The sequence below is a fragment of the Pleurodeles waltl genome, chromosome 12 (assembly GCF_031143425.1).
Source record: "Pleurodeles waltl isolate 20211129_DDA chromosome 12, aPleWal1.hap1.20221129, whole genome shotgun sequence".
In the NCBI taxonomy this organism is placed as follows: domain Eukaryota; kingdom Metazoa; phylum Chordata; class Amphibia; order Caudata; family Salamandridae; genus Pleurodeles; species Pleurodeles waltl.
Window position 1 is genome coordinate 169,657,220 of NC_090451.1, and position 26,494 is coordinate 169,683,713.

The window sequence follows — 26,494 nt, forward strand, 5'->3', positions numbered from 1 at the left end:
TCGGACGCGAACACATCCAGCACTGGAAGACCCCAGAGCCGAACCAGATGAAGAAACAGCGAACTCTGGATGGAGAAAAGTTGAGAGGAAGTAACACAATGCCCGAACGTATGCAGCCCTGAGAGCAGAAACCCACTCCTGAGCCCACACAAAAATCTTCCAGGCCAGACCGAACAAAGCCCTAGACCAGGTCCCCCCTTGAAGTATGACATAAGCCCTGGCCACTACGTTGCCCGAACAAGCACTGCAGAACCACCAAATGACCTCGCAGCCGCAATCATAGAAAAGCACGGAGGGCCGTCTGTACCACAACCATCCACACCATGGACCGGAGCACCACAAACTTCTTCACTGACACTGCCACCAAGCCAAGAAGAGACCGAAACTGAGACCCCAGAAAACTCAGATCCAGGGATGGGACTAAACCGATAGCCCCCCGTTGATTAAAAAAAACCGTGGTTCTGCCGGACACCAGAACTTGGGCAACCTGCTCCCGAAATAGGGCCTGCGAGGTAGAATGGAGCAAATGTCGTCCAGATATGGATGAGTAAACTCCCCTTCTGAATGTAGCAAAGCCACCAGGGGGGCCAGTACCGTCGAAAAAATCTGAGGAGAAGTCTTGCGGCCGAACGGCAGAAAACAAAACGGACAGTGCACCCGATCCACAGCAAACCTCAGGAACTTTTGAGAGGATCTTGCCACAGGCACGTGTAGGTAAGCATCCTGCAGATCCAGTGACACCAGAAAGTCCCCACGTCTGACCAATGGAAAAATAGTCTGAATGGACAGCATGCGGAAATGCACTGTCCCGATCCAGGTATTCACCTCCATTAGATTGAGCACAGGCCGAAATCCCCCTAAAACTTTCAGTACAAGAAACAAGACCGAATAAGTGCCCTGACCCCGTTCGTCTAGCGGAACGCAGGAAATGGCCCCTTTGACCAGTAAGTCTCGCACTCCGTTCAACAATGCTCCTCTCCGTGACCCCCCTGAAGGCAGAGGTGTGGGACGTACCCCTGAATCTGGAGGAACCACAACAAAATCTAAGACATAACCATCGGTCACAATGTCTATTACCCAATGATCGTCTACACTGTCCTCCCAAGCTGACAGAAAGTGACAGTCTTCCCCCAACTGGCCCTCTACCAGGCCCACAGTGATTGTCAAGACCCCTACTTGAAACCACCCCGGGTCGCAGGAGCAGACTCCTTAGGCGAAAAACGCGGCAGAAAACGTTGTTTCCCGAATGAAAAGGATTTAGCATCCCTAGTAGGAGAAGATCTGGAATGATTCTTCCACCCTTTACCCGAAGAAGAACCCCCTTTATAAGGTAAGGCATGCTTCCTCTCCTTAAATGCCTTGGAAAGCATGGACGGCAAATGCCCACCAAATAGGTTACGGCCTTCAAAAGGCAGTCTCAACAAGGCCGCCTTCTCCCCTGGATCAGCCTTCCAGGAACGCAACCAGAGGGACCTACGAGCCCCAAACAAAGCCCCAGAAGCCAGAGCCGAAGTACGGACCACATCTGAAGACACATCTGCCAACAACCAGGCCGCTGCCCCATACCAGCCAGGAGCTCCGAACACTCTGCCCCATCCTGAACAGCCACTGCCAGGTCATCCAAGTCCTGCACCAACGACTGGGCCGCATAAGCAGAAGAAATACCTGCCCTCAGAGCCAGAGTCTCAGCCGCAAAAGCCCTCTTAAGCCCTGAGTCCACCCTACGGGCCGTGGCATCAGCAGGCACACAATCCTCCGGATTGACAGCTGTTTTGCCAATCAGGGGAGCCAAACGTGAAACCAGGAGGACCGAGGGAGGCCATACTTCCTTACCCTAAAGTAAAGAACGTATCTGAATGAACCGTGGAACCTGAGCCATATCCACATCCCCACTCCCAAAACACCATATCCTTCACAGGTCCCCGAAAAGGCATGGAAAATTCAGACAGCGTCTGATATCGTGGAAATAAGTGAGAGCCAGCGTTGGCGGGACTAAACACAGGAAACCCCAAATTGTCCCGTACATGTGCCATCACAACCCACATCACCTTCCAGGAGCCAAAATCACCCCCCAGAGGACGTAGCTGGAGCATCCCCTCCCACACTCTGAGGAGGACTTCCCTGCAATTGCAGGAGAATGGGTAGCCCTAGCCCCACTAGGCCAGGCCATCCCCGCATGAAGAGCTCTGGAAACAGCCTCCTGCACCTCCTCCCTGGACATGATGGGCGCAGCACCACCACCCTGAATCTGGGGGCTCCCAGGAGTGGAAATGCCATCAGCACCTCCCTCCTTTGAGGAGGAAGAAGAAATAATCCTCATAAGACATTTTAAGGGTGTAGGCGGGAGTCGTACCACTGTACACAGGTAACCTGCCGCACCAAAGGTACTTGACCTCGCCACTGAGCTCTAGCACCTGGATTCCGGCCATCAACTGAATCTGTAGGCACGATCTCATCCACAGATAAAATATACAGGGCCCAGGAACCATATCCCAGAACCAATCCAAATAAAGGATAAAACAAGAATATCAGTCAAAATGCGGGCAGAACGCCCGTCTTACCCGCACAGAAACCCAAAAACACTCTTCGGCATCCCTCCGCGGCGAAGAAAAACCGGAACTGAACGCCCCAGCCACCAAGAGCCGGCTGACCCCGTCAGCCGCCTCCCAGGACGCGTCTTACGAGCAGCCCCGCCTGCTCAGAAAAGACGCACCCGGCCGAAGCACACCTCGCGGAGCTCCGCTTCCCGAGGAGTGCATCCAACGATGACCTCCAGGCCCCGCCGTGAAGGTAAGTGAAAAGGGAAAGTCTAGCGTGGGCTAGACAAAAAGAACAGGAGGGGGTAGGGGTGGGGGGGGGGTTTTAAAAGGGAAGGGGAGGGTCTAGTGGGAGGCAGGAAGCCTCATTGGTTTAAAGGAAGGCGAGGGAGGGACGGGAGGTAATGAAGAAGACTGATCATTCAACAGCTGAAAAAAAACATGTTTCATCCACATACATTCCTTTCTTGCTACTTACCTTCTCCTGGAAATATTTAAAACAAGAATTGACATGGTTAATAGATTTTATCGTTGTATAGTTGCAGACAGACATCATATCACTACACACATTGAAATATGACTTTTATACCAAATAGAGTATCAAAGCTGCTGGCATCTCCGCACACAAATTACAAAGCTTGAAGGTAGCCACACAGTAAGACTGGCAGACAAACAGGCACCCATGCACATAGAAAACCCAAAATGCAGGTACACAGACCAAGAGATATTTGTTCTTTAATCTTGGTTGCTTGTGATGCATTTTGTGCTGCTCTATGACCTGCATGCACAGACAAAGCTGAAGTGGGAAGAAATGTGGAAGAAGCCTTGTGAATGTAATTGTCTCAAACAAGTGTCCTCCAGATCCACAAGTCTGCTACGAATTAGATTTTAGGCGAGGAGTGGTGGCTAGTAGTGTGGCCTTGTACAGTGAAGAGATGTTAGAGCACGCCAGTGAGAAGCAGGTACACATACCAACAAACACACTGATGCTCACATGCTCAAACAGCAAACATTCAGGCACAAATGCATTTCCATGTCACAGATAAAATACACATGCAAGCCCACATTGAGGAATGGGGAAGAGAATGATCAAAGAAAGCTGGACAATTTTATGGAGACAGTTTTTATATTTACTTAATCTGTAGACCCTTTGTTGGCCAAATGAAATTTGAAGGTTAGAGGGACAGTTAGACTAGGCATTAATACTATCATTAGGTTCTTCTAACAAGAATTCACTTTTACTAGGTGATGGAGCACTAACTTCATGTTATTTCAATCATTGTACACAATTCAGTTAAGATAGAAACCTATTCGAATCACTATAACAGTAATATATTTTTCTCACAATCAGAATACGCAATTCAGACAGCAGTTACTGACTACCTACCCAATCATACATCAGCCAACCATAAGATTTGCACTGCCTCTTTGTTATTTCTCTTTACTCCATGCTGTTTGTGAGAATCCCATTATGCTACTGACTCCTCCAGTATCCACCGTCTGCATACAAGCATCATGGTTAGTGTGGATTGTGGGGCCCAGTTTTTTCATTTGGGCCAGGGAGCATGCCAAAAATGGTGGCATTGACAGATCTTAGATTTTCTCAAGTGGACATAATTTGGATTGGCCACAGAGGTATAAAGTGGCATCAGTTGTTGCCTATGACTAAGGGAATTTTGGATTGTGAGCAACCAGAGCTCATGTTTGCCCACTGTGATGGAAACAATCTGGGCACACTCACTTGAAATTCAAATGAGATGTATGCACAATTGATGATTCTTTCCTCACACTGCCTTGGGATATTCCAACATATGTCAAAGAGAGACATGGCAGTTGTCATCTAAGTTGTGTCCAATGATTGAGAAATCGAGGAGACATGTCAATAAAACAATGTTGCCATTTCTCCCTGATCATAGGATGGGTTCCATTTACCACTATAATATCCACTTTAACATGCACGGAGTGTTCCCAGAGGACAGAGTACATTTGACAGCAGAAGGGACCCAGATTTTCCTTAACAAAATCAAGTCATATATCCAGTTCTCCTTCTTTTCAGAGACACCCAATGAACAAATGTCTCCTTTTCACAATAATTTTGTATGCATTTACTAAGTCCACAGTGATGCCCATAATTAGCACAGCATCCTTGATTGTGGCAATATAAAGCTCCACTGAGGCTGTGCAGATTTAATAAAACGTATTTTTGGAGAAAAAAAAATGTTTCCCAAATGTGTTTGGGGGAGTTTACAGTTTGTGTATGCACGCAACAGACTGTTGTGCTGTATGTGTGGGTTGTGTTGCTGTGTCTCCCTGTGTGAAAACGTTTGTTCATGTAGTTGTCTGTGTCTGCCTCATTGTGTGGGAGTAGTTGAATGTGTGTATATATGTTTGTATGAGGGAATTTGTGCGACTTGTGTTGGTGTGTGTGACTGTGGGGTTGTATGTTTTTTGAGAAATTTGAAATGAAGTGTAGGTATTTCAGTGAACCTTTGAGCATATCTGTATATGTGAATCTAGGTCCGCATGTTGGTGTGTATGTGACTGTATAAGGTCATGAACTGTACAGTTGTGTGGGTGGTCTACACTGGGTGTATGAATGTGTATGCTGTTGTGTAGATGCCACTATTTGTGTGGGATTGAGCATGTATGGTTGTTAGTGTGATGTTTCATGAGCATAGGGTTGCATGTGAGTATTGGGTTTTGAGGGGTTGAGTGAGTGAGTTTATTTATTTTTTCTTAATGTTTGAATGTACAAAAGCTTCACAGAGCCTCAGGGGTACCGTGCTGCAGATCTACCGAACAGCCAAAAAAACTTCCCTAAACAGTTTCAACCAAAGGGGGGGGGGTCCGTGTGCAACCTCCCTCCCCCCAACCATACAGTGGGTCAGGGTACTTCTACCCTACCCCCTTTCATCATATTCTTTGCGTGCTTTGAGGATGCTGAAGACTGAGTCATAAGATGGTGGTCTTAATTTGCTGTTCTGGTTGGGGCTAGCCAATCAGACTGCATATTTGAGCTTGTGGATGTGTGATTTCTGACAAGGAGCTGTGGTTCATATACAGTGTGATGAAATATATATACATATTTTATTTAAACTTAATTTGCCCAAACTACTTATACCAAATCACAAAAAGCATGCTTTCTGGGCCAAAATAGAGCTTTCTTCCCAATTTGATGTATTTTTTTCAGCTGTGTAATTTTCCTTATGGAAAAATGAATGAGGAAAGTGTGCCTTGATCCCCTTTTTTGTCTGCCCCAGCTTGATTGATTATACTGAACATTTTTCTGGAGGAGCAGAAAGGGACGAGATGGGAGCAGAAGGGGATGAGACTTTTTGTTGAAAGATTTGTGTAGATCATCAAACAGTGCCAGTGGTATAAGCGGTTGCCACTGACTAGTATTAGTTATTACCACATTTACATAGAAAAAGGTGAGAACTCACGTTTCTCCATGCCTGTATTCTTGAGGGCAGGTAAACATAATTGATTCCACCCAGCAGGAGCCAGGACTTTCACCCCACCACACGCCAGACATGGTGATTGACATCCTATTTCTGATGATTTTTTTTTTTTAATTCAATGAAAAATTATTAAAGGTTAAAGTGAACTTGCTAGAAATTTTATTGATTTCCTTTTTTTTTTTTTAAACTGGATTTACAGAGGCCAGACCCTGCACCCAAACCCTCCTAACCACCCTGCACTCTGCCTTTGGGTAGGCACAGCATAGGGTTGGGCTTCCAACCTCCGCTGCACTAGGCATTCAGCGGTGTGCAACTTGGGAATTTTGGCACAGGTCTTTGCCTGTGGTAAACCCCCGGGGTCCATCCCACTCACCCACAGGCAGCAAACATCTCACATACATGCGACACCAACAGACACCCTACCAAATTATTACTATTATTTATTATTATTTTTTTTTGGTCATACGGTTATCTTGCTGTTATTTAGCAGTGTTTCTATGAATATTTGCAAGCTTGGACACACGGACCCTAAAGGAACCTCCCACAAGTGACAGGGTGTTAGGTTACCCCTACTCTGCCACCTTATGTTTTATTCAATTTTTCAGGGTACTGCGACCCTTGTAGGTTTGACTTTTACATGTCCTGGTAGAGAAGCTCTTAAATTCGTTTTTCACTACTGCAAGAGGTTCGTTCCTACCTGCTCCCAGTTGAAAATTGAGTTTGGGTCTGAAGAATTGTCACTTAAAACCTTAAACTCATATTTTAAGTCAGAATTACGAAAATTACACTCTTAGAGTTGGCATTTTCTTGTCATAACCACTTCATGCCTGCAACCTATATCCTGGGTCACATGACTAGGTGTAGCTGGCAGTTGTGTTTTGTGTATTAATACCAGACAGTGAGATAAGGGGGAATGGGTGCTGGCAGGATGGACCATCTCTGACTTGACAGGGATATGGAACTGTCACCTACTACACTTGTACATCACAAAGAATGTCAACACACTCACAAAACACAGACAAGCTGGCGCAAGGCAGGTGGGAAGGAAATTAGACACCTATGTTAAGGGAGGTCTCTAGATGTTTCTCCCACTTGAGTGGGCACTAGAAAGGACCCTCTGACTCAGCTTGCCTATACACACCTGCACCTATGAAAGACTTAGGACTGCTGTGCTGCTCTACTGCAAGGAGGACTGCTACTCTGCTGCCTGTGTGAGAGGGGCTGTACCTGCATCTTGAACCCAGCACTGCCATAGTGACTCAAAGGTCTAGTTGGTGGGCGTCCTGATCAGAGCCTCAGTGACAGAAAAGGCTCCAAATTGAACCCTGCGCCTGGAACCTGCCTGCTGTGAGTCCTGCCTCCCCACAAGTGTTGCGATCTTAGTCCCGGAACTTGGAAGTGGGCCTGAATGTGCTCTGCTAGCCCAGCTGTAGTCCTAACAAATGACTCAGTGAGATGCATGGCCTCACATCTCTGTATTGGAAACATTCCTGCACAACTCATCCCCGGTGCATGAACACTCCACTCAACTGCTGATGTGTGACACATTCATGATAAAGGACATCTCAATGCTTTGCAACAGGGAGTTGGAGTACTTTATACAGTTGCTCTAACTGAAAGCAAGTATTTGCCCCACAGTCTATCTTGGTCAACCTGAACTTGTGACTCTGTCCTAGTCCAGCATGACCAGATAATCCCAGTTGACAGATAACCCCTGTTGACGCTTTAGCTTTGAAGCACTTTTTACCTAAATCTTCAAAATTGCTCATCTCTGATGCTATTAATTTGAATATATCTTTTTTTGTTGAATAATTTAACAGTTTTCTTTCTAAATTGGGGTGGGATTTTTTCCTGATATAGTTTTCACTTTATTACTCTGTGTGCTGCATAAATACTTTACGTATTGCCTCCAAGTTAAGGAAAGCCACCAGAGGATTTCGACAGGTTAATTTGAGGTTTTCTTGTGATGCACTCTGACAATATATGTATATGTTTTACACTATGCTGAAGATTTATCTTCATTGATGATCTAAAAGAGACAGGTGCATGGGTAAAGTGTGTACATCTAAAATACAAATGCACTTTTCTGAAGCAATATAAGTGACGGGTGTTTATGCAAGACAGGAATGGCGCTCAAAAACCCAGTAGACAACGTGTTACATCAAAAAAATCAACAAAGCAGTGCTCTTGTAGGGAGATTATACCCTCATCCCCATGAAAAACCTGATTAGTCAATGACTGACCGAAGCCAAACAATATTCAAGGCACACGCTGAAGTATATAGTACATCTCAGTCTAATCTTTCTTTACAGATATTGTAAGAGTGTACACTAAAATAGGTACCACTATTTATATCAGCACATCACAATTCAGTCCAATAGCATAACGTACTAGAGTAAAACTCATTTAGTTCTTATATATAGTGTAATTATAACTTTAAACAGTAAATCAAAGGTTCAGTCCTCTTGTATTTGCTGGCTGAAGATCTAATTTCTGTGTATTATCCAACTGAGCAAGATTACAGTCCTTTTGAATCCATCAGATGATGCTTTCAACTTTGACACATGCTTTAGTTTTAACAACTACAAGAGGACTGAACCTTTGATTTACTGTTTAAAGTTATAATTACACTATATATAAGAACTAAAAGAGTTTTACTCTAGTACGTTATGCTATTGGACTGAATTACGATGTGCTGATATAGATAATGGTAGCTATTTTAGTGTACACTCTTACAATATCTGTAAATAAAGATTAGCCTGAGATGTACTATATACTTCAGCGTGTGACTTGAATATTGTTTGACTTTTCTGAAGCATTTCATGAATGATTGTCAATGCATCCTCTCTATGCTAACTGAAGCATGCCTAAATTATTCATTATTTTGTAGCAAATTGAAACTCTTCTACATCATGATTCATTTATTTGTGGAAGGTGGTGGAAACCCTTAGGGTTTATGCCTCTTGTGCAGGCCTAGATTGGTCTGGAACTAAAGACTACCCTTTGTGAGCCACTTCTCTAATCTCACAGCAAACAGTTAATGATCTGCAATGTTTAGGGTAAAATGTACAAAAATGTTAAAAAATAACCTTAGTGATTGTATTTATAAAGTATTTTGTGTAAATATATAATAAAATGTACTGGGACTGACAAAAACAATATAGTTTTTGATTTAAACAATTAAACATGGGTTGAAAACTAAATATTTCTGACCTTTACGCACAAAAGAAAAGAACCAGCCATCATGTTTTGCCCAGTTATTGCCACGCATGCTGAGACTTTCCCAAGGCTGTATATGAATTCAAAGATTGGTAAAATATGTTTTTGATGAGCCAGGAAAAAAATAAAACAAACAGAACAAGAAGAAAACAGTTGGCACCTTCAAAACAAAATGTGAATGATAATCGTGAAAGAAATAGACCTAGATTAATATAATTACAAGTGTGGGTGAGAAGTACGCACTTGTCTCTAACTGAAGAAAAAACACTCTGAGGAAACCTTATAAAGTGATAAGGTGAGTATTTAGTGGTCCTGATCTGTATCCTGGTTATAGTGGTGTCACTTGAGTAAGTGCTTGGTGGACAGCTTGTATTGTGTCTGATACTGAGAGCTCAAATACCTATTTTATGAGCTAATTTTCCTGTGCTGTTATGTTAAGAGCACATTCACTATTGGGAGATAATGGGTTGTGGTGGTACCACAGCCAAAGTAGTGCCGGGCTGTTTTGGTTGAGCAGGCAGTGGGTTCCCAATATAGGAGATTGCATAGATCTGTTTAGTTTAATACATTACTAGCAAATGTACTTTTGGTCCAAAAACATTACTAATGCAGGGTCTATTTTCTGAATACTAAATATTTTTACGTCTAAATTTTTTACCTGAACAGTAATGAAAGTAACCTTTACTGTACTACTTCTGTCTCTTGTTTTATTTAATATATGTGTGTATATATATATATATATATATATATATATATATATATATATATATATATATAATGCATTTGCCTTTTAGTGAGTTAAATGAGTCTCCTATAATGAACCTGCTTTTGTTATGTTAAAGCTCCAAGTGGCACGCTTCATGTAGCTTTTTTTAAGAATTACCTTTTCACTCAGCCCTCCTCACCCTGTTAAATTGAATCTCCCATGGTATAGAGCACTAACATTTCATTTGTTTATACTCATTGTGGCTAACTGAACATGAGTGACCCGGCTGTCATTAAGGTGTTTTATCAATGGGTGCTACCCTAGGTTCAGCAGACATGTTTGGTAATGTCACTTGGAACATTATTTCACCTATATTCTCTTGTGGCTTTGTAACTCCCATTTTGAGAACCAAACTGTTGTAGTGGTCACTTGTACTTCTTAGAGGACTCAGCCAAGAAGTGAGGATGAAGAATAGCACAACCCCTAGGTTGCTACACCAAAGCACTGTATGGTGAACTGGTGAGATAAACCAGTATTACCTACTCCTCTAAAGCATTAGTCTTCTAGTAGCATAACTATTGCCAGCATTGACTGACCTTCCTACATAGTTGCCATCTCGCAGTAGTTGAGTGGGGTCACTCAAGTGTGCTGACAATCATTCTGCCTCAGCAGGGCTAATCTGTGTCTGAATATTTCTTAGTACTACTGTAGGAAGGTAAGATTAAACTTGTTGCAGGGGTTGGCTTAGTCTGCCATCTTGGTATGAGCTGTGCCTGAGCTCCTACAGAGAATAAGTAATGTGATTTTTGGAAGCTCATATGATTAGTGTGAATAATAGCTGACCCATACAGTAACGCCTTCTTTCAAGAAAAGTCTGTGGCATATGAGCAGCATCACCAAAACAAAATTACAGTTCAATAATAAAGACCTTCAGATTTACACACTCCGTTAAAGAGAACAACACAAGCAAAACGATGCATACATTAAGAAAATGTAATATATGTAAGAAATAGTTGCAAAAAAAGTTTGCATACTACATGCATAGTTTATAATGGAGTCATGATGGAGTACTGTTGGAAGTTGTGGATCAATATATTTTAAACAAACATAAAAACACACAGAAAGGTACTAGAGGGCCCTCCTAGTCATCTGGGGAGGGTTCGGTGTTATGGTCTAGATGCTAATTTGACCAGGTTGCTATTTTAAGTTTGGACTTCGAAAATATGTGGAGCTTGGAATTCTTAAGCAGTGTATTTCTTGAAGGTGTGACAAAGAGGACTTCACACGACTGGCTTATCTTTGTGGTTGTGAAGTATCTCTGTTTTTGTTGAAAACCTTGGAGTGGACCATCCAACTAAAATATGGACAAATCTCTTCCTAATGTATCCTACTTCTACCTAAGAAACAAAGCAAAAACCCACCTCGCTAGGTCCCATTTGTTCCCATTCCATGCTGTTAAGGGCTTTGGTTGTCCTAGCAGGTTTTGTGTATCGACCTCCCAGAGAGATGTCACCTGGGTGCCGAGAAGCAACTTTTTCTTGTTGCAGCCCCTTGTTTTGGCAAAACTAGTTAATTTCCACATGTTAGCCCCAGGGGATCTACAGTGTAAAAGGGAAAAAAATATTGTGAAATGCAGGGGTGTTCAGTTACAAGAATTAAATCAGCCTTTGCCAATACTATTACTAAGATCTAGGTAGGCAATGTAATAACTTAAGTCCTTGGTGAAAATTAGAAGCTTCCTAGTGGGAGAGAAGGTGCAGAACAAGTTAGCTTATAACATCTCGAAACTAAGCACGTAAGTCACTAATCTTGCTTTTTCTGGCACAGTTGAGATATTTCTGATGAAAATTTAGGATGATAGTGTTTTATGAAATCACGCTTTACCTTTGATCTCCCCACTTCGCACATTCTAGGCAAATATTGACTGATGTTTCCAATAAAAATGAACTTGGCAGTGGCAATAAGTCGAAGGAGAACGTGAAACAAAAAAAGGCAGAAACAAAAGAATCAGAAAGCAGTGAAATCAAAGGACCGGCTATGACAATGAAGAGTCGTGATGAAGATGACTTTAAAGGAAATCCAAAGGAAAGGGTAAATGAAGTAAAAACAACAAGTGTAATGTTTATCTCAACAACTGTATTGTTGATCTTCCAATTTATTTTGTTTCAGCGAAAAAGTAAATCAAAATCTACGGGATTGAAGCAAAAAGGCTCTGAGAGGTATGTAACTGGAACCACTGTCCATATGTTGCCATTTCTCACCATTGCACCTGCCTTCTCTTATATCTGCAGCCCATTCCCTTCAACCACAATATAGTTTCCAAGCACAACAGCATTTGGTGACAAAATGTGCCTACAGTTCCAAGGTGTATCATTATAAGAGTCTGATTGAACATATAAGAATCAGTATGATATTGTACTGCTCATTTGACAGGAGCAGACTTAATTAAAACTCTTAAATACACTATAGGCAAATGAAAACAAATTAATAATTTGTCATGCTGTCACAGTATCCATCATCCATATAGTGCCTACACAAGCAACTCTGGCTCTATAACCGCATGGTTCATTGCGATAGTGCTATGGTGCATGTTTCTGGGCAGAATGATTTCCTTTTGACAAAATGCTTATTTGGCTGATGCTTGTAAATGAGTGATATTTTAACTTGATTCAACTGATTGGTTTGGACTGTTCAATGACATGGTATGTGTGAGATTCAAGAACAATAGTGAGATTATGGTCATTTGTCTTCATATTTGTGCCTCGTTTTAGTGCAAATATTTTCAAAGAGGGAACAGGAGATCAGCACTTCCTTGAAGTACATACGGAAGGGAAAAGGAAGAAATCTACAGTGGAAGACACAGTTGAAACAAATGGGTAAGTGAATGCAGGATCCAAGAAAAAGATCAAATCATGCCACTGGATCATAAGCCTTTGATTTATGATGTGCATCATCCTAGGGAAGGGGAGTTACTTTGAGGCCCGTTGGTAGATAGGCTGCCTCATTAACAAATTTAGTGCTCAGTCTTCAGAAATCCTGTTCTCGAGTGCATGGATTGCTTAAGACAATTGTCTTTCAGGTCTCAAAAGTGCAAGCGTAGTTCAGAAGTGAGTAAGGCTAGGCAGACCATTCTATTTTACAATTAAGTATAAAGTTTGTTATTTACATTTAGGTGTAGGGAACAGTAGGTCACAGCAAGTGCTTCATATTGTTAGGATTTCACTGAAGAAGCTGCCAGGGACTCTAGTTACGCTTTTATTTTTGGAATAAATACTGATCTGCAAGCCAAGAGTTCTAATCACAGTAAGTCAGAGTGTGCCTTCCATCCATCCAAAGTAAGTGTGAAGTCAATGTGATATTTACATAGTCACAGTTTTTGTCTATTCCTGTTGAATACAATAGGCCCATCCACACATTGGGAAGAATGTGGTGACATTGGTAGAACTTTGCCCGTAGGCCGTGTTGAGTTAAAAAGTTGCAGAAAAGTAAAGAAATCTGGGTATATGCAAGCCACATCACTGTGGATTACTGGGTGTACCTACTTGTCAGAACTGCTTGGTTTAGTAGGATACCCTGTGGGCTTTCTGACCCCTGGGCTCAAATACTGCAGACATTTGCCACAAAATCTCCCCCAGTAAAAAGCATTCCCTGGTGAGTACTGTGGATCCCTGCTCAAACCTTTAGAACACCCCCATATGTTAGATAGTGTCTCACCCATAAGGCAGAGTGGGCCACAGTTGGGGCAAGTCTTGGCACAGATATGTTCATGCATGAGAAAAATGGCTAAAAACTATTTTGGAGGAAAAATGCTGAAAGAAGACAAATGTTTACCAGGTCATCTCTCCCAGTTATTGACAGTGATGCATGACAGCGAATGATACAGACCCTCTGAGAAGGAGATGTTAATATGGTTGTGCTATGTTTCCATGCAGTTCTGGGGTGAAACATGAACCCAAACTTCTGGTGCCCAAAACTGGAACTTCATATGTATTTGCTTTCCAGATTTGGAAAATGCATTTCACCCAGTTGATGTGCACCTTGAACTTATAGAAGACCCATACATGTCTGGTACCTCAGCACTCAGGACACCCAGATGAACAATGTTTGGGATCAAGCCTAGGCAGGGATATTTTTTTTACATGGGAGTCTGAGGGAATTATCATGTTTTGGGGAAAATATTAAAAACCTGACAAACCGGTTAAGCGCGTTCTGCCAGCCAGTCAGCCCTAGTGAGAGTTGGCTTGCAAAAGGATTCATTAGATCACACAGGATTAGAAAATATATAGTTTATAGTCCTTTATTGTAGCTCGGAAGTTGATATTTTATAAATCACCAGCTCTGCCACAGTTTTGTGATCTGTGCTAGTATAACAATTGTTTGTGCAAACTATGCTTCCAGGAAATCCCACACACTTCATATTGCCAGACACCAAACATTCAGTGCAATATTTCCTTGATTAGTGTAAAAGTCATCCTTTTGGCCCTGATTATCCCCCAAACTGGTGGTTACCGACTCTGTGCCCTAGGTACTGCTAACCAGTCCCTGGGCCAGTGCTCTGGGTAAAATGGTATATGCAAATTAGGCATCATTATAATTGGCTCTGACAACCTACCTTTGAGTCCGTAGTATTTTGGTGTAGGGCATGTAGGTTTAGAGACACCAGTGTAGTTGGGGCACCCCAGGCAGCCCTGCAGTGGTCCCTAGTGTCATTGTAAAAGCAGGCTTTCCTGGCTGGCAGCATTTAAATTAAAGCGAACCCCTAATTCGACTTTGGAATTAAAAGTACTTACAAAGTCTCAAACTACCTTAATTTTGACATAGGTCACCCCTGAGGTCTGTCCTAAGTGCCCCCAGGGGTGGGTGCAATGTAATTATAAACAGGAACTTTATCAAATGTTTTAAAGCTCTGGTGAGGGGGAAAACAGCCAAATTTGTTTTCCCCTTTATAGTACATTAGCTCTATAGGCTAACATTGGGAGGCTGTATTTAAAATGAATACTCATTTCCACTAGAAAAAGCTAAATCTGTCAAGTTGGGTATCAAATTAAAAGTTAGAATAAATCCAACAACTTGCCAAGGTTGGATTTATTATAACCAGTACAGAGAGAATTCTAGAATTATTTCTGAAAGTTACCAAACTCAGCCCAGTAGTGGCCTTTCCTGAGCTGCCCAAAAATTCAGATACCTGCTGGAAGAAGATACTAGGAAAGGACTGCCCTACTGAACACCTGGCCTGCACGTAAGACTGCACCCAGAAGGACTGCATCAGCTGCACACTACTTTTCATCAAGAAAAGGACTTTGTCTTGCTTCTGCAACTCCCGGAGCGGACTCCCTGTAAGCTACAGGTCCAAAGGAGCAAACCAGAGTCCCTGCATTAGGTCCTGCAGGAAGAGCCCAGCTGACCAGCGTCTATTTGAGGATTCTGACCAGGTGCATTCTGGTAACTATAGTCCCAACTCCCAAGGAACAACTCAGAGCGTCTGGATCCTTGGATTAAATTGTGGCCCCTTAAAGGACCCAAAAGGACTTCTGGAGGAAGAACCAGAACTTTGGAGAAGTTTGGAGCAACTTTATTTAAAAAAAAAAAAAAAAAGACATGCGCTAAGCCAACTACTTTCAACTGTGACCCGGCCTGAAAGCTCCGGAGCTCCAGAATTTGAGAATTTGACTGCCAGCTTGCTGAATGGCAATCCAACGACGCCGCATTAAAATCTGCTTGCTGGAGAGGACCGTGTGGCGTTGGTGAAGAAAACCTCCACAAACATTTCTAAGTGTGAAGGTTAAGCTTTAACTGAGGCCTCCTGCTCAGTGTATCCAAGCAGTCAGCCTCGAACTTTCACTTTGGCCAGGTCAAAGAGTGTTTTTTTTTGTTTTTGTTTTTTTTAACGTTTAATCTTTTAAAAATCATATCTCCGGTTACCTAAATTTGATTTGTCACTTATGTGTCATTTTAAAGATAAAAATAGTCTCTATTTTTATAAATGGGTGTCGGAATTTTTATTGTTACATTTTTACTAATTTACTGTTTTTTTTTGTTGTGTTTTTTCAATGCACACGTCTCTTAAGTTAAGCCTAACTGCTCGTGGGTCAAGCTACCAAGGGCTGAGCAATAAATAACTTACTTGGACCTTGACTGGACCTAGTGGGGGACAGTGGCCTATTGCTAGGTGTAGGTACCTACCTGCCTTTATAAATAACCCACTTTCCAGCATTTAGCATTCTAAGATTTGCCTGTTAGTTTGAGAAATACAATTAAAGAATCTCCACATTTTCTTACGATCTGTTTTTGGCGCACCTTTACATAGCCCTGAATGCTTTGATGCTTTGAAGAAAAAAAAAACAGGTTGTTTGGATGCATAAAGATCGAGCAATACATGGATTTAAACAACCTACTCACGTTTGTTTATTTTTTAAACGAAACCCACCTGCTCGGATGCCAACACCTTGGCAGACAAAGTGTTAGAGAGTAAGCCTAAATGTTCAACATTCTCATACTGAAGAACCATATAAGAACATTTCTGTAGATTTTTCTTGGAAATGGATTGTTAATCTGTTTAAAGGGCCGGCATATAACATTTCTAAATGCATATTTCCGCAGGAAATTAAAGGTCAGCCTTAATATTGTGCCTGAGCTGTTGGCTTAACTGTATGCTTTAAAAAAAAAAAAAAAATACCCACCTGACTAACAGTTAAAGATGATATGCAGGTTCACGCCTTTAGAAGTGGAAAGTTTTATCACTGTAGAGTATATCAAAAGTGGACTTTCCACAACAGAAGAAGGTATGATGTCAGTGGAATAAAGGGGATAGCGGTATGGTCTGGGAAAGGGCCAAAGGTGGAAGCGAGACAGTGACATTTTACTAGTGTTTAAATTTGCCTGGGTTTGATATGGGTCTATTTTAAATATTTCTGCCGCTCCAATTACTCCTGTGTTCTGCATTTCTACTGGCTTTTAGTGCTTGGTCAGTTAAACGCTCGCTGCTGACATCTTATGTGTAAATCAATATTTCGAATCTGAGGAAGGTCCTCTCTGTCTTCCATCCTTCCAATGCAGTAACTGGAGTACCATTAAATTCAGTTACATGCTAAATATTAGGCCCGGATGAAATTTGCATTACGCTGGCACAGTTAATGTAATTTTGCATTATTCCTGTGACACAATCTATTATGCTGTATGTCACCTTGCATAATTCTGGTACAAAATTTAGAGTGAATTTATCAGAACAACTCGAATGACAAATCACAAGCAAGTGTTGTTTGCGGTGCTTTTTTAGCACGAAATGCAACCACATTCAGCGCAAATATGCAGCACCTAATGGCAGTTTTGCATTTCACATATTTAAACATAATTTGGGTACGTTTTCTGAAACTTTATGTAGTTAAGCAAAAAGCAAATTAGCTGACATTTTGAATGTCGTGAAATTCTTAATTGTGCTTGGCCCACAATTGAAAATGAGAAATTCTGTCATCTGGGGCCCTGTCTGAAGTTCAGGAAGAAGCTCTTACGAATTGAAGCTCAATAAATTATTTCCGAAGAGGTGATTTTCTTTGCCATGAAGTCTGAGATTTTTTTTAATTCAGATTAGTCTGTCTTCTTTTTTATTGATCCACGCTTCTACCTCTTCTAGTCTGTTAGCTAGGATTTGAACCTCATTTCACAGACCAGACAACAGTTCTGTTTGAAGGTTCCTGTACTTGATTTTGTGCACTGTGTGAGATCATTGAGAGTCCATATTGCTAGTGTTTGCTTTCCCTTTGATCAGAAATTCTGGAAGTGGCGGGTTTATTTTTGTACGTTTTAGACCTGCTTTCTATTCTTTACTGTCCTTGGTTGTTTACAGTCTCTGTGCTCTGCCATAGATTGAAAAATAGCCAAAGGTCACTGATTCCATGGTTCGTCAAACTTAGCAATTTATTAATAAGATCTGCACAAGTTCTGCTGAAGGGTAGAATCTGTGCAGCAATAATGTTTAGTGGGAAAGAAAAGTTATTGTGAGGCTCATTAATTAAACCTTGGGGTATAATAAAGTACTTGAGGGCTTGATTGTGTGTCAGACAAGATCTGTTGTACTCCAGAGACTTCCCCTTCAAAGTCAGGAACCACAAGGAAGTCGTCGGACTGCATGGAGATGACAGCGAAAGTGCTGGTATAGCCAAAAGCAGGCTGACATCAGGCCCGCTGGGACATGAGGCCTTGATAAAGAGCTCAAGGCTGGGGTTGCAATAAGGGAAAGTGCTGTTGAAACCGAAAGAGGGCTGACCATTGGCTTGCAGCAATGTTGAGTCTAGTGAGAGAACGCATGCCTCGTGCGGTGGAGTGGGACGTGGAAATTTTAGAGATAGGTGAAATGATTGCAAGTCACTCATTGTGTGTCACTCACCCCTGAGAGACATGCACCTTCAGGAAGAATTTAACATAGCTTTGAGGCAGGCCTCTGGGCCTTATTGCTGAATTGTAGGCAACTGGCATGGTGTGAGCACCACTATGGCAGGATTCATCTCGTATGACACGTTCTTGTTAAGCGATCTGGTGATGGGGCAGCCGTAACAAGCAAAAATCACTGTATATGGGTTGGATGAGGGTTCAGTTTGTGTCCGCAGTAGAAGCTAGTTACATTGTGGTCTTCTGAGACTGTGAGGCTGCCATTCATCTGTGTTCTCACTGCAGAGCTGTGGTTGTAGGCGGCTGTTTCCTACTGGCACAAGCCAATGCCTCTCACTATGAGTTACTAAAGTTTGGATTAAAAGGGTGCCAGAAAGCACAAAGGGTTTTAACACAGTTATATGGTTGCATTAGACTGGGTAAAAGTAAAACTTTAAGGCTGATTGCAATGGATCCCCTGTCGGACACGGGTATCCGGTACATCCCAGTGGGATGTTTCCCTTCTGACACAAACTTTTATATTTAAAAAAAAAAACTGGTTTTCAGTGGGGCAAGTTGGATTTGAAGCGGGGCTTAGCCGAGATCTGGGTGCATTTGTCGACAAAGGGAGAAATGCTCAGAGTTTGAGGGGGTGCACGTCACCCCTGTGGCCCTGCCCCCTTTACCAGAAAACAATCATAAACAAAGTGTATGATTGTCTTCTAATAAAGGTTGTGCAGCTGCCGCTGCTGGCGGGCGGGATGGTGACGCGCCTCCACTGCTGATTGACGTTGCCAAATCTTGTTTAAAGAGAAGATGTGAAAGAAACCGCAACAGCAGAAAGATGCTTACAAGAGTCTCCTTGTACTTAAGTACCAGCTGTAAAATGTGTTCCTTGTCCTCGAGCCTTTTATCAGATCACCTCATGGCTTTATTTTCTAAAGTAATCTTCAGGAGCAAAACTGCCTCATTGGGCGAGTGAATGAAAAATTCTAGATAAATGTCATTCTTTTGGACGATGCCAGCAGAAATATGTGGTAAAAATGTTATGCTGCAATGTAACCTCATGATGTGGCTCTGCACAACTGTAAAAACATTAACAACTGACCTTACATTTTTGTGTGAAATGCATTTATAGCCTAAAAGTCACAGGTTTTAATCCTTGTGTGCCTCGACCATGCCCTTATTCCATCCAAGGATGATAAAACGAGTACAGTTCTGATAGTAACACCTGTTACTGCTACGTTTACGTAGAGACTGTGGTGATAAACCGTTCTCTAAGAAGCTAGTTTGTGTTTATTTTTACTGGTGTCAAATGGAAAGCAAAAATGTCTATAAAAAAAGGTCTCCCGACAAGCGCCACCAACAGCGTCGACGCCTCCTTACAGGCAAGGAGGGCGCTTCCACATACTATGTGGCAAATAACTACGTCCACTGAGAAGAAAGGTCGCAAAGAGATCTTTCAATTCATTTCTATGTTTTGGGCCCAATTCTGATACGCTACCAGATGTAACTAAGCACTGGCAAGTCAGTAGTTCGCACCTTTTAAAAGTTAAGTGCTGAGCTGTTATTTTGTGTGTATTTGCAGAAGTGTTAGCAAAATGAAGAAAAAAATCCAAAATGGCCACTAGTGCATCTTTATACATACATATGCGTCTGTGGGTGGCCATCTTGGAAAGTTTTTTAATAAAGCCAAAACATTACAGCTGCCATTTTCGAAATAGTTTGTTTTTTGAGAGAGCAAATTCCAAGATAGTTTTATGTGGCATGACACGCCACCTTGTACTGTTGCTAATTAAGGAAAAACAATCTGATGGCTGCCAATATTTGTGCAAGCACAGTAACATGTGGCTGCCTTGAATGTTTTTTTTTTTTTTTTTTATTGTAAGTACACCTTACCTTTCTAAGGTGACTGACAGCCATTTGAGAATTCTCATAAAAAAAAAAATATATATATAAGAGCATGAGGCAGCGAAAAGCAGGCGTAGGGAGCACTCCAGTAGCAGTTTGAAGCTGTTGGGCCCTTCCACAACCAATAAAAAAATTATATAGCAAAGGAAGTGTGGAGAGTGGTGGGGAAGCAAATGACCCTGTGGGTGTGTGCCACTGCACCACCCTCAAACAAGGAGGATAATAAGCATTTCCCTTGGAATGACCAATATAGGTAACAGCTTGAACAATTGTTAACAGGCTCTGAACTGACTTCCTTTATGGAGCAATGAATGGATTAGGGTGAAGCCTAATTGCTCTTCAGAGGTGTGTGGCAGAGGCTTTGTTGGTCATAAAATAAACTTGAATGGTTTGCTGTGCACGTTTCTTATGACTAAAGGAAAGCTTGGTTTTGAGGAGTTCCAATATAGAGCTCAGAAAATTTCTCTTGACAAGTTACATCTCAATGGGGACTGTCTTTTCAACTTACAAAGCATGATCTAGAAATCGGGGGTTGCAATTCTAACACTGTTATTTGTGACCTGGGTACCTTATATGGTACCGCTAATCTCCATACTGTGATCCTGAGATAAAGTTGATGTCTGTTAGCAGTCCCCTGCTCTGCAGGTTAAGGAGACTAGCCTGCAAATATGGTGTGATCTGTGCCAGATGTTTGACCCCGTCAAAGATGATGCAGAATGTTTGTGGGGTCAGCTACCAAGGAGGATTCATATAGTTAATAGGATGATTAGAACCATTGGGGAATGTCTAAGTTTGAAGTGAGAATCAAATCACAATGAAAAGTCTAACTTGTGGTACAGATTAGCCATTCAAAGAAAAATGAAGGAAACAACCTGCTCAAAAGGGAACAAGCTGAGGAAGAAGCATATAGTTTGGTCTTTCATTGCCAAACAGACAAGGCACAAGTCACTTGTCATTACAGGCCCCTACTTGTCGTAACTAGGTTTCACAAACCTCAAGGGTAGAGATCGGGGGACCAGAGGGCTTGCGGACTGTTCTTGGAGTATTGTCTATAAGCCAGAATGTCATTTTGTAATTGTTCTTGATGCATGTCCCTATCCTCTGTTCTTAAATATCTAACTTGTGGAAATAGAAAAACTCCACTTTTTCATCCCAGAATTCTGGTTTGAGAGCATCAAATGCTAGTGGCATTGTAGACAACTGATGAAAGGCACCAAATTGATGATTTAGGCTTTGTAAAGAAACACCTTTCTTTGTGCTGTCCCATTGAAAGACTGCTGTGTTGACAATTTAGTATGTTGAGAAAAGAATTGAAGGAACAAGAACTGCAAGCTCCACGTCAGTCCAAGAATGGATCCAAAGATGAAGAGAATAAAGAAAATGAACTGAATAAAGAGGATGAAGTAGATGAAAAAACAGGAAAGAGTAACACAAATGAGCTGAAAGATTCTAAAGAAAAGGTAGAGTAAGCACAAATATTACTCGAATCCTCATTAGTTTTATGGAATGATTTTTCATCTGCATTAATTATTTATTTGCATTTTACCAGAGAAAAAGGAGAACTAAATCTCAGGGATTCAAGCTGGAAGACCCTCATGGGTACGTTTCGATCTTGAGTTACTGAAATGTATAGCCTGTGTCACAGTACTGAGTCTGTCACCAACTTTGATCCTTTAATGCGATCATTCATTTTGGGCTCCATTCTTAGGTTTGAAACACTCAAAAGTGAACCAGAAGACTCGGTCTTCCTGTCTCTTCAAAAGGAAGAACAGGGGCAGAAGAGGCAAAGGTCTGAAGATGGTGACACAGTTCCTGGGTAAGAAAAATATGTATCACAGGGATAATTGAGTAATACTGCTCATCTTTAAGAACTGTCTCAGTCCCTGGGCAAGTGAGTGAAGAAAGTAGTTCTCTTTAAAGTAACTTATCTAAACGGCACTTTTTTTATGCAAGGGATCTTTTGATTGAGTCCCCTCCGTTGTTGGAGTGGGCAAGTTGCATACCAGCCACGGGGGAGCAGTGTCAAGACCCATTGTTTTTCATTCCATTCTCTCCCGATATGCAAATGTTAAAAAGTGAGAGTGCTCAGTAGCAAATGTAAAATCTCACTTTAAAGTGGTCCAGACAAGACTGAAAATGTGCATGTTTGGCAATATAATACACGCCTTGCTTCCAAGTCCTGGTCTCAAACTGATGGAATATGTCCTTTATCGACATTTTGTCCTTTATCGACATTTTAACCGATCACTATTTTTCTCTCCACATCTCATTTGCCTCCTCCTTCACATATCATCTTACGATCTATTACCACAACTTTGTTAATACATTTACCATTATTGCATATTTCGACTAATTTGTTTAGGGCGGCGATTTCTACAACATTGCGAAATAACGCGCTGGGAGTGGTTATCTTATCTACCTTTGATCTTTAGCTACAGTAGGCAAGTATCTACAAATATGTCCTTGTGGACCATGAGCCAAGGTCAGAGGTAGATTAGGAAAGGCAAGCGGGTCAGAAAACCAAAAGGCATCCTTAGAGAGAGCTCTGAATGGCAAGATGTAGGAAGGCAAGGGGCAGGAAATGGAAAGACAGATTAGATTAATAAAGTTGATAGTGTTCGGGCAGAACTTGATTGAGAACCAAAGAGGTGAAGAGAAAGCGGGAGTTCACGATTTAAACATTCTCCATGCTGAGCGCGCTCCAAAAGTGAACGCCCTCTTTGTTCCCCTGATGGATGCCCCTAGATCCCAGTTAGAAGTTGCTCTGAGGGGTCTGGGATGAGGTGATATGGGATATACCTCTCTGAATTACCCTTTCCCTTGCTGGTTTATGGGACTCAATTGCAAACAAGCATAAGTATGAAATATATGGTAAAATTTGCGATATGTTCTCTAGTTTAAGGCTGAAGATATTATGAGTTTCTCACTGGATCATTAATGTATCCAGACTCTATGCTCAACCAATTTTCGGCGCCTCTGCAGAGTAGAGTGCAACGGCGTTCGCCCGTGTGAGAACAATGCTCGCCTCCCCTTTCTTGGGTGTTCCCTCCTTGCCCCGCTCGGTCATCCACCCCATCTCGACCCCTGTGGGGGAGACCAGATGGAGGAGGTGCCATTGCATGGATGAGGGCTCTGGAATCAGTGGTCACGTACAGGCCAATTAAAATGATGATTCCATGACAAGTGAAGTGATTGCACAGCCGTAGAAGTATGAATAGCACTGAAGGAAACATACACCATTTGATGTGTGTTTCGTAGTGTTGTGGAAGGGGCGAGTCAAAGGATTGTCACACCAGTCTAACGCGAACTCTGGCCCTGTTAATGCAGACCGGTAATCCATCTTTAGGGCAGCTCCCACTCTGTCGTATGTGAAGGCAATAATTAGTATTTCCTCGGGTTTCGTGAAAGTAAACACAATCACATGGTAAAAAAAAAAAAAAGACATGTAACACCTAGACGATTTGGTTTCTCTACAATGCTCATTTAAATCTATTTACTTAGCGATGGTTAATTTGTAAATAAAAAGGTGCCGGTGCCCAAAGCCCCCATTTTAAACACGCGGCTGCTGCAATTAAATGCGCAAACACGGAATACTGAGGCCGCTTAACCCTGAAGCCATCTCGGGCCTCTATAACCATTTACAGGCACTCCCTACACTTCAGCTCACTCCTGCATCCTTCTGCTTTCTCAGTTTGTGACGCCTTTTAACGTTTTTCTCTTCCTCCGCCGTTCACGTCTCTCGCTCGTAGTAAATGCTTGAGGCAGAAAAATAAGTGCCAGTGCTCAGGAAGGATTACATGCAGCAAAGCTTCTTTCTTAAGTTAACAAAATCAAATTCCTGGTGGACATCATTTTAGGAAGGCTGCTGACTATAAAAAAAAATTGCTTCAACTAGACCCGCCTATTGGCAGTATTCCTGATGTTACATTTACCTCAAAATCATATTTTTTTTGTAATTTTATTTTATATATATATATTTTTTTTAAGAACAAGACTTTCTACACTTTTGCAGGTTCACTAGGAGGCTAGGAATACCGGGATTAGAACGTCTCTGTAAAGGCATATTTTACATTACCTGCTAGTAATCATGCCAGACGTTACACCATGTTTTTTTGTTTGTAAACAACGTTTCTATTTAGATAAGAATAGCTTCATTGTATCAACATCTTGCATGATGCCCTTTGTTTGCTTTTGAACAAATTTGACATTAGTTTCTCTTTTCCAGAAATACAAACCGCATTTTAGCATAATAAAGGTTGAAGATATAGCAAGCTCCTCCATTTAAACGAGTCAATTTTTCGACCTGTCAAAACATTCTTGCTGGGTTTGCATTTGGAATAGGACAATATATGTTAATGGTTATACAAATGATTGTTTGGGCTTGGTACTGGTGTAAATAAAACCTGCTACATTCTATTTCACACATGTTTAAAACACATATTCCACCCAGATTTGTCTATTATCATCTAATCTATTCGTTTAACCTCGATTTAGCCAACTCTGGAATGCCCAGAAAAAAAACATGAATATAGTAAAATTTATTTGATAAAGTGCGGCATCCTATACAAATGTATGAGGGTCAGTTGGAATAATTAATGCTGGAGTACGCCAATTTTATTGCATTTATTTTTTTCTGCATCTTTTCAACTGTAAGGGAGATGGAGGCCTTTACTCCTACCTCAGATCTGTATTTCCATTAAAAGGGCCAACCTTTAACTCGTGTATAAAGCACACCAGTAAAAGAGAGGCCTAACATAGACCACTTCTTCTAGTATGTGCTCATTGAGCCAATATTCATTAAAATTAAGCACGCCAGGTAACTGGTAACCCTCTGATCCTGCGCAGATGGGTGCCACCTTCAAAATTGGATGGAGGGAAGGAAAGGCTTCCCCTCGGCAATTGAGGTATTTAATACTCTGGAAACTAATGATAAATACAACGTGTCTTGGACACCCCACTCTTAACAATAGTTCGGTATCTCGCTTCTGTGTCCTATTTTTATTTGAGTGAACCTATGGAACTTTAGTTGCTGAAAACAAAGGAAATGGACTGAGACTAGTAGTTCCTAGAGTGTGCGAAGCTGAACAAGGACAGTCTGTTTGCAGGGAACAGGTTTTAGAACAAAGAAAATAGTTGACTCGTGTTGGACGTGACCCTTTCTGCAGGGTCTTCCCGAAATGTTTTTGCCTTCATCCTCCTTTTTTCTAAAATGTTATTTTTTTTCTTGTAAAACTGCACAATTTACCACTGCTAATCCATGCTAAGGTGCTTGTGCTCTCTCCTTAAAACATTGAAGTACTGGCTTGCATCCAATTGGCCTATTTTATTTACTTGAAAGTCCTTAGTAAATTGGTGCAACATGTACCCAAGGCCTGTAAATGTAATGCTACTTGTGGCCTGCACCACTCATTGTGCCACCCACTTAAGTAGCCCTTTAAACGTCTCAGGCCTGTCTTTGCAGCCTGGTTGTGCAGTTTCCACACTTGCCATAATCAACATTTTGTCAGACTCAAACCTTTCTTTTTAATACATATGTCGCCCATAGGGCTTGAACGGCCCCAGGGACAGGGTGCAGTGTATTAAGAAAGTGGGACATGTACTTTTATGTTTTACATGTCACTGTGGTAAGAATTCTTAAATTCATTTGTTACTTCTACAAAGCCTGCATCTCCCATAGGATGACATTGGAATTATCGTATTACATTTAATAAGTGATAACTTTCAATGGGGACCAGATAGACAGCTCATATTTAGTATCTAAAGCATTGTAATTAAAAGCCCTCTTTAATGGTAGTCAGACTTAGTCACAATTCTGAAAATGCCACTGTTAGAAATGGGGTTTCTGGGGGCGTAGTTGGACTCTTGCTTTAGGCAAAACTGCTGGATTAGGGATTACAGCACTTTTGTTTGTGGTGACTAGGCCAATCCTACAGCAAGTCACAACTGTCGGCCCACCCTCCTGGCTCACAAGCAGTACCTCACAAAAAACCCAGACAGTGAAAGGTGATTTGTGGCAGCCTTTACACATGGACTCAAGTGCAACATCTCAGGGGAGTTGTGGTTAAATGGTGATTACCCTTCTCTCACATCAGCAAAATATCTCGATCACACACAGGCAATAAGAGATGCAGTAGAGTTTTCATAAGGTTTTATTAACAAGACTGCAATCTACTGTAAATTGCATGGGCTGCAATGATTAGGATAATGAACAATGCAAGAAACAGAATGGTAAAAATGAGTCATGAATACAAAGACCCCAACCATCTTGCATTAACATAAGATGTAAAGCAAGTGTG

General features: G+C 41.7%; 1 protein-coding gene across 2 annotated transcripts in view; it reads left to right on the forward strand.

The window, feature by feature from the left end:
- Positions 1 to 26,494, forward strand: part of LOC138268325 (DNA topoisomerase I, mitochondrial-like) — a 1,149,155-nt gene that overhangs the window by 248,231 nt on the left and 874,430 nt on the right. The window contains exons 8-13 of one of the 2 annotated variants that reach the window (XM_069217851.1): positions 11,837 to 12,014; positions 12,093 to 12,142; positions 12,695 to 12,799; positions 21,493 to 21,658; positions 21,748 to 21,797; positions 21,907 to 22,014. In XM_069217851.1, the coding sequence (XP_069073952.1) occupies positions 11,837 to 12,014; positions 12,093 to 12,142; positions 12,695 to 12,799; positions 21,493 to 21,658; positions 21,748 to 21,797; positions 21,907 to 22,014 (657 nt within the window). The remainder of the gene's footprint in view (positions 1 to 11,836; positions 12,015 to 12,092; positions 12,143 to 12,694; positions 12,800 to 21,492; positions 21,659 to 21,747; positions 21,798 to 21,906; positions 22,015 to 26,494) is intronic. The other variant, XM_069217852.1, reaches the window with a different exon arrangement.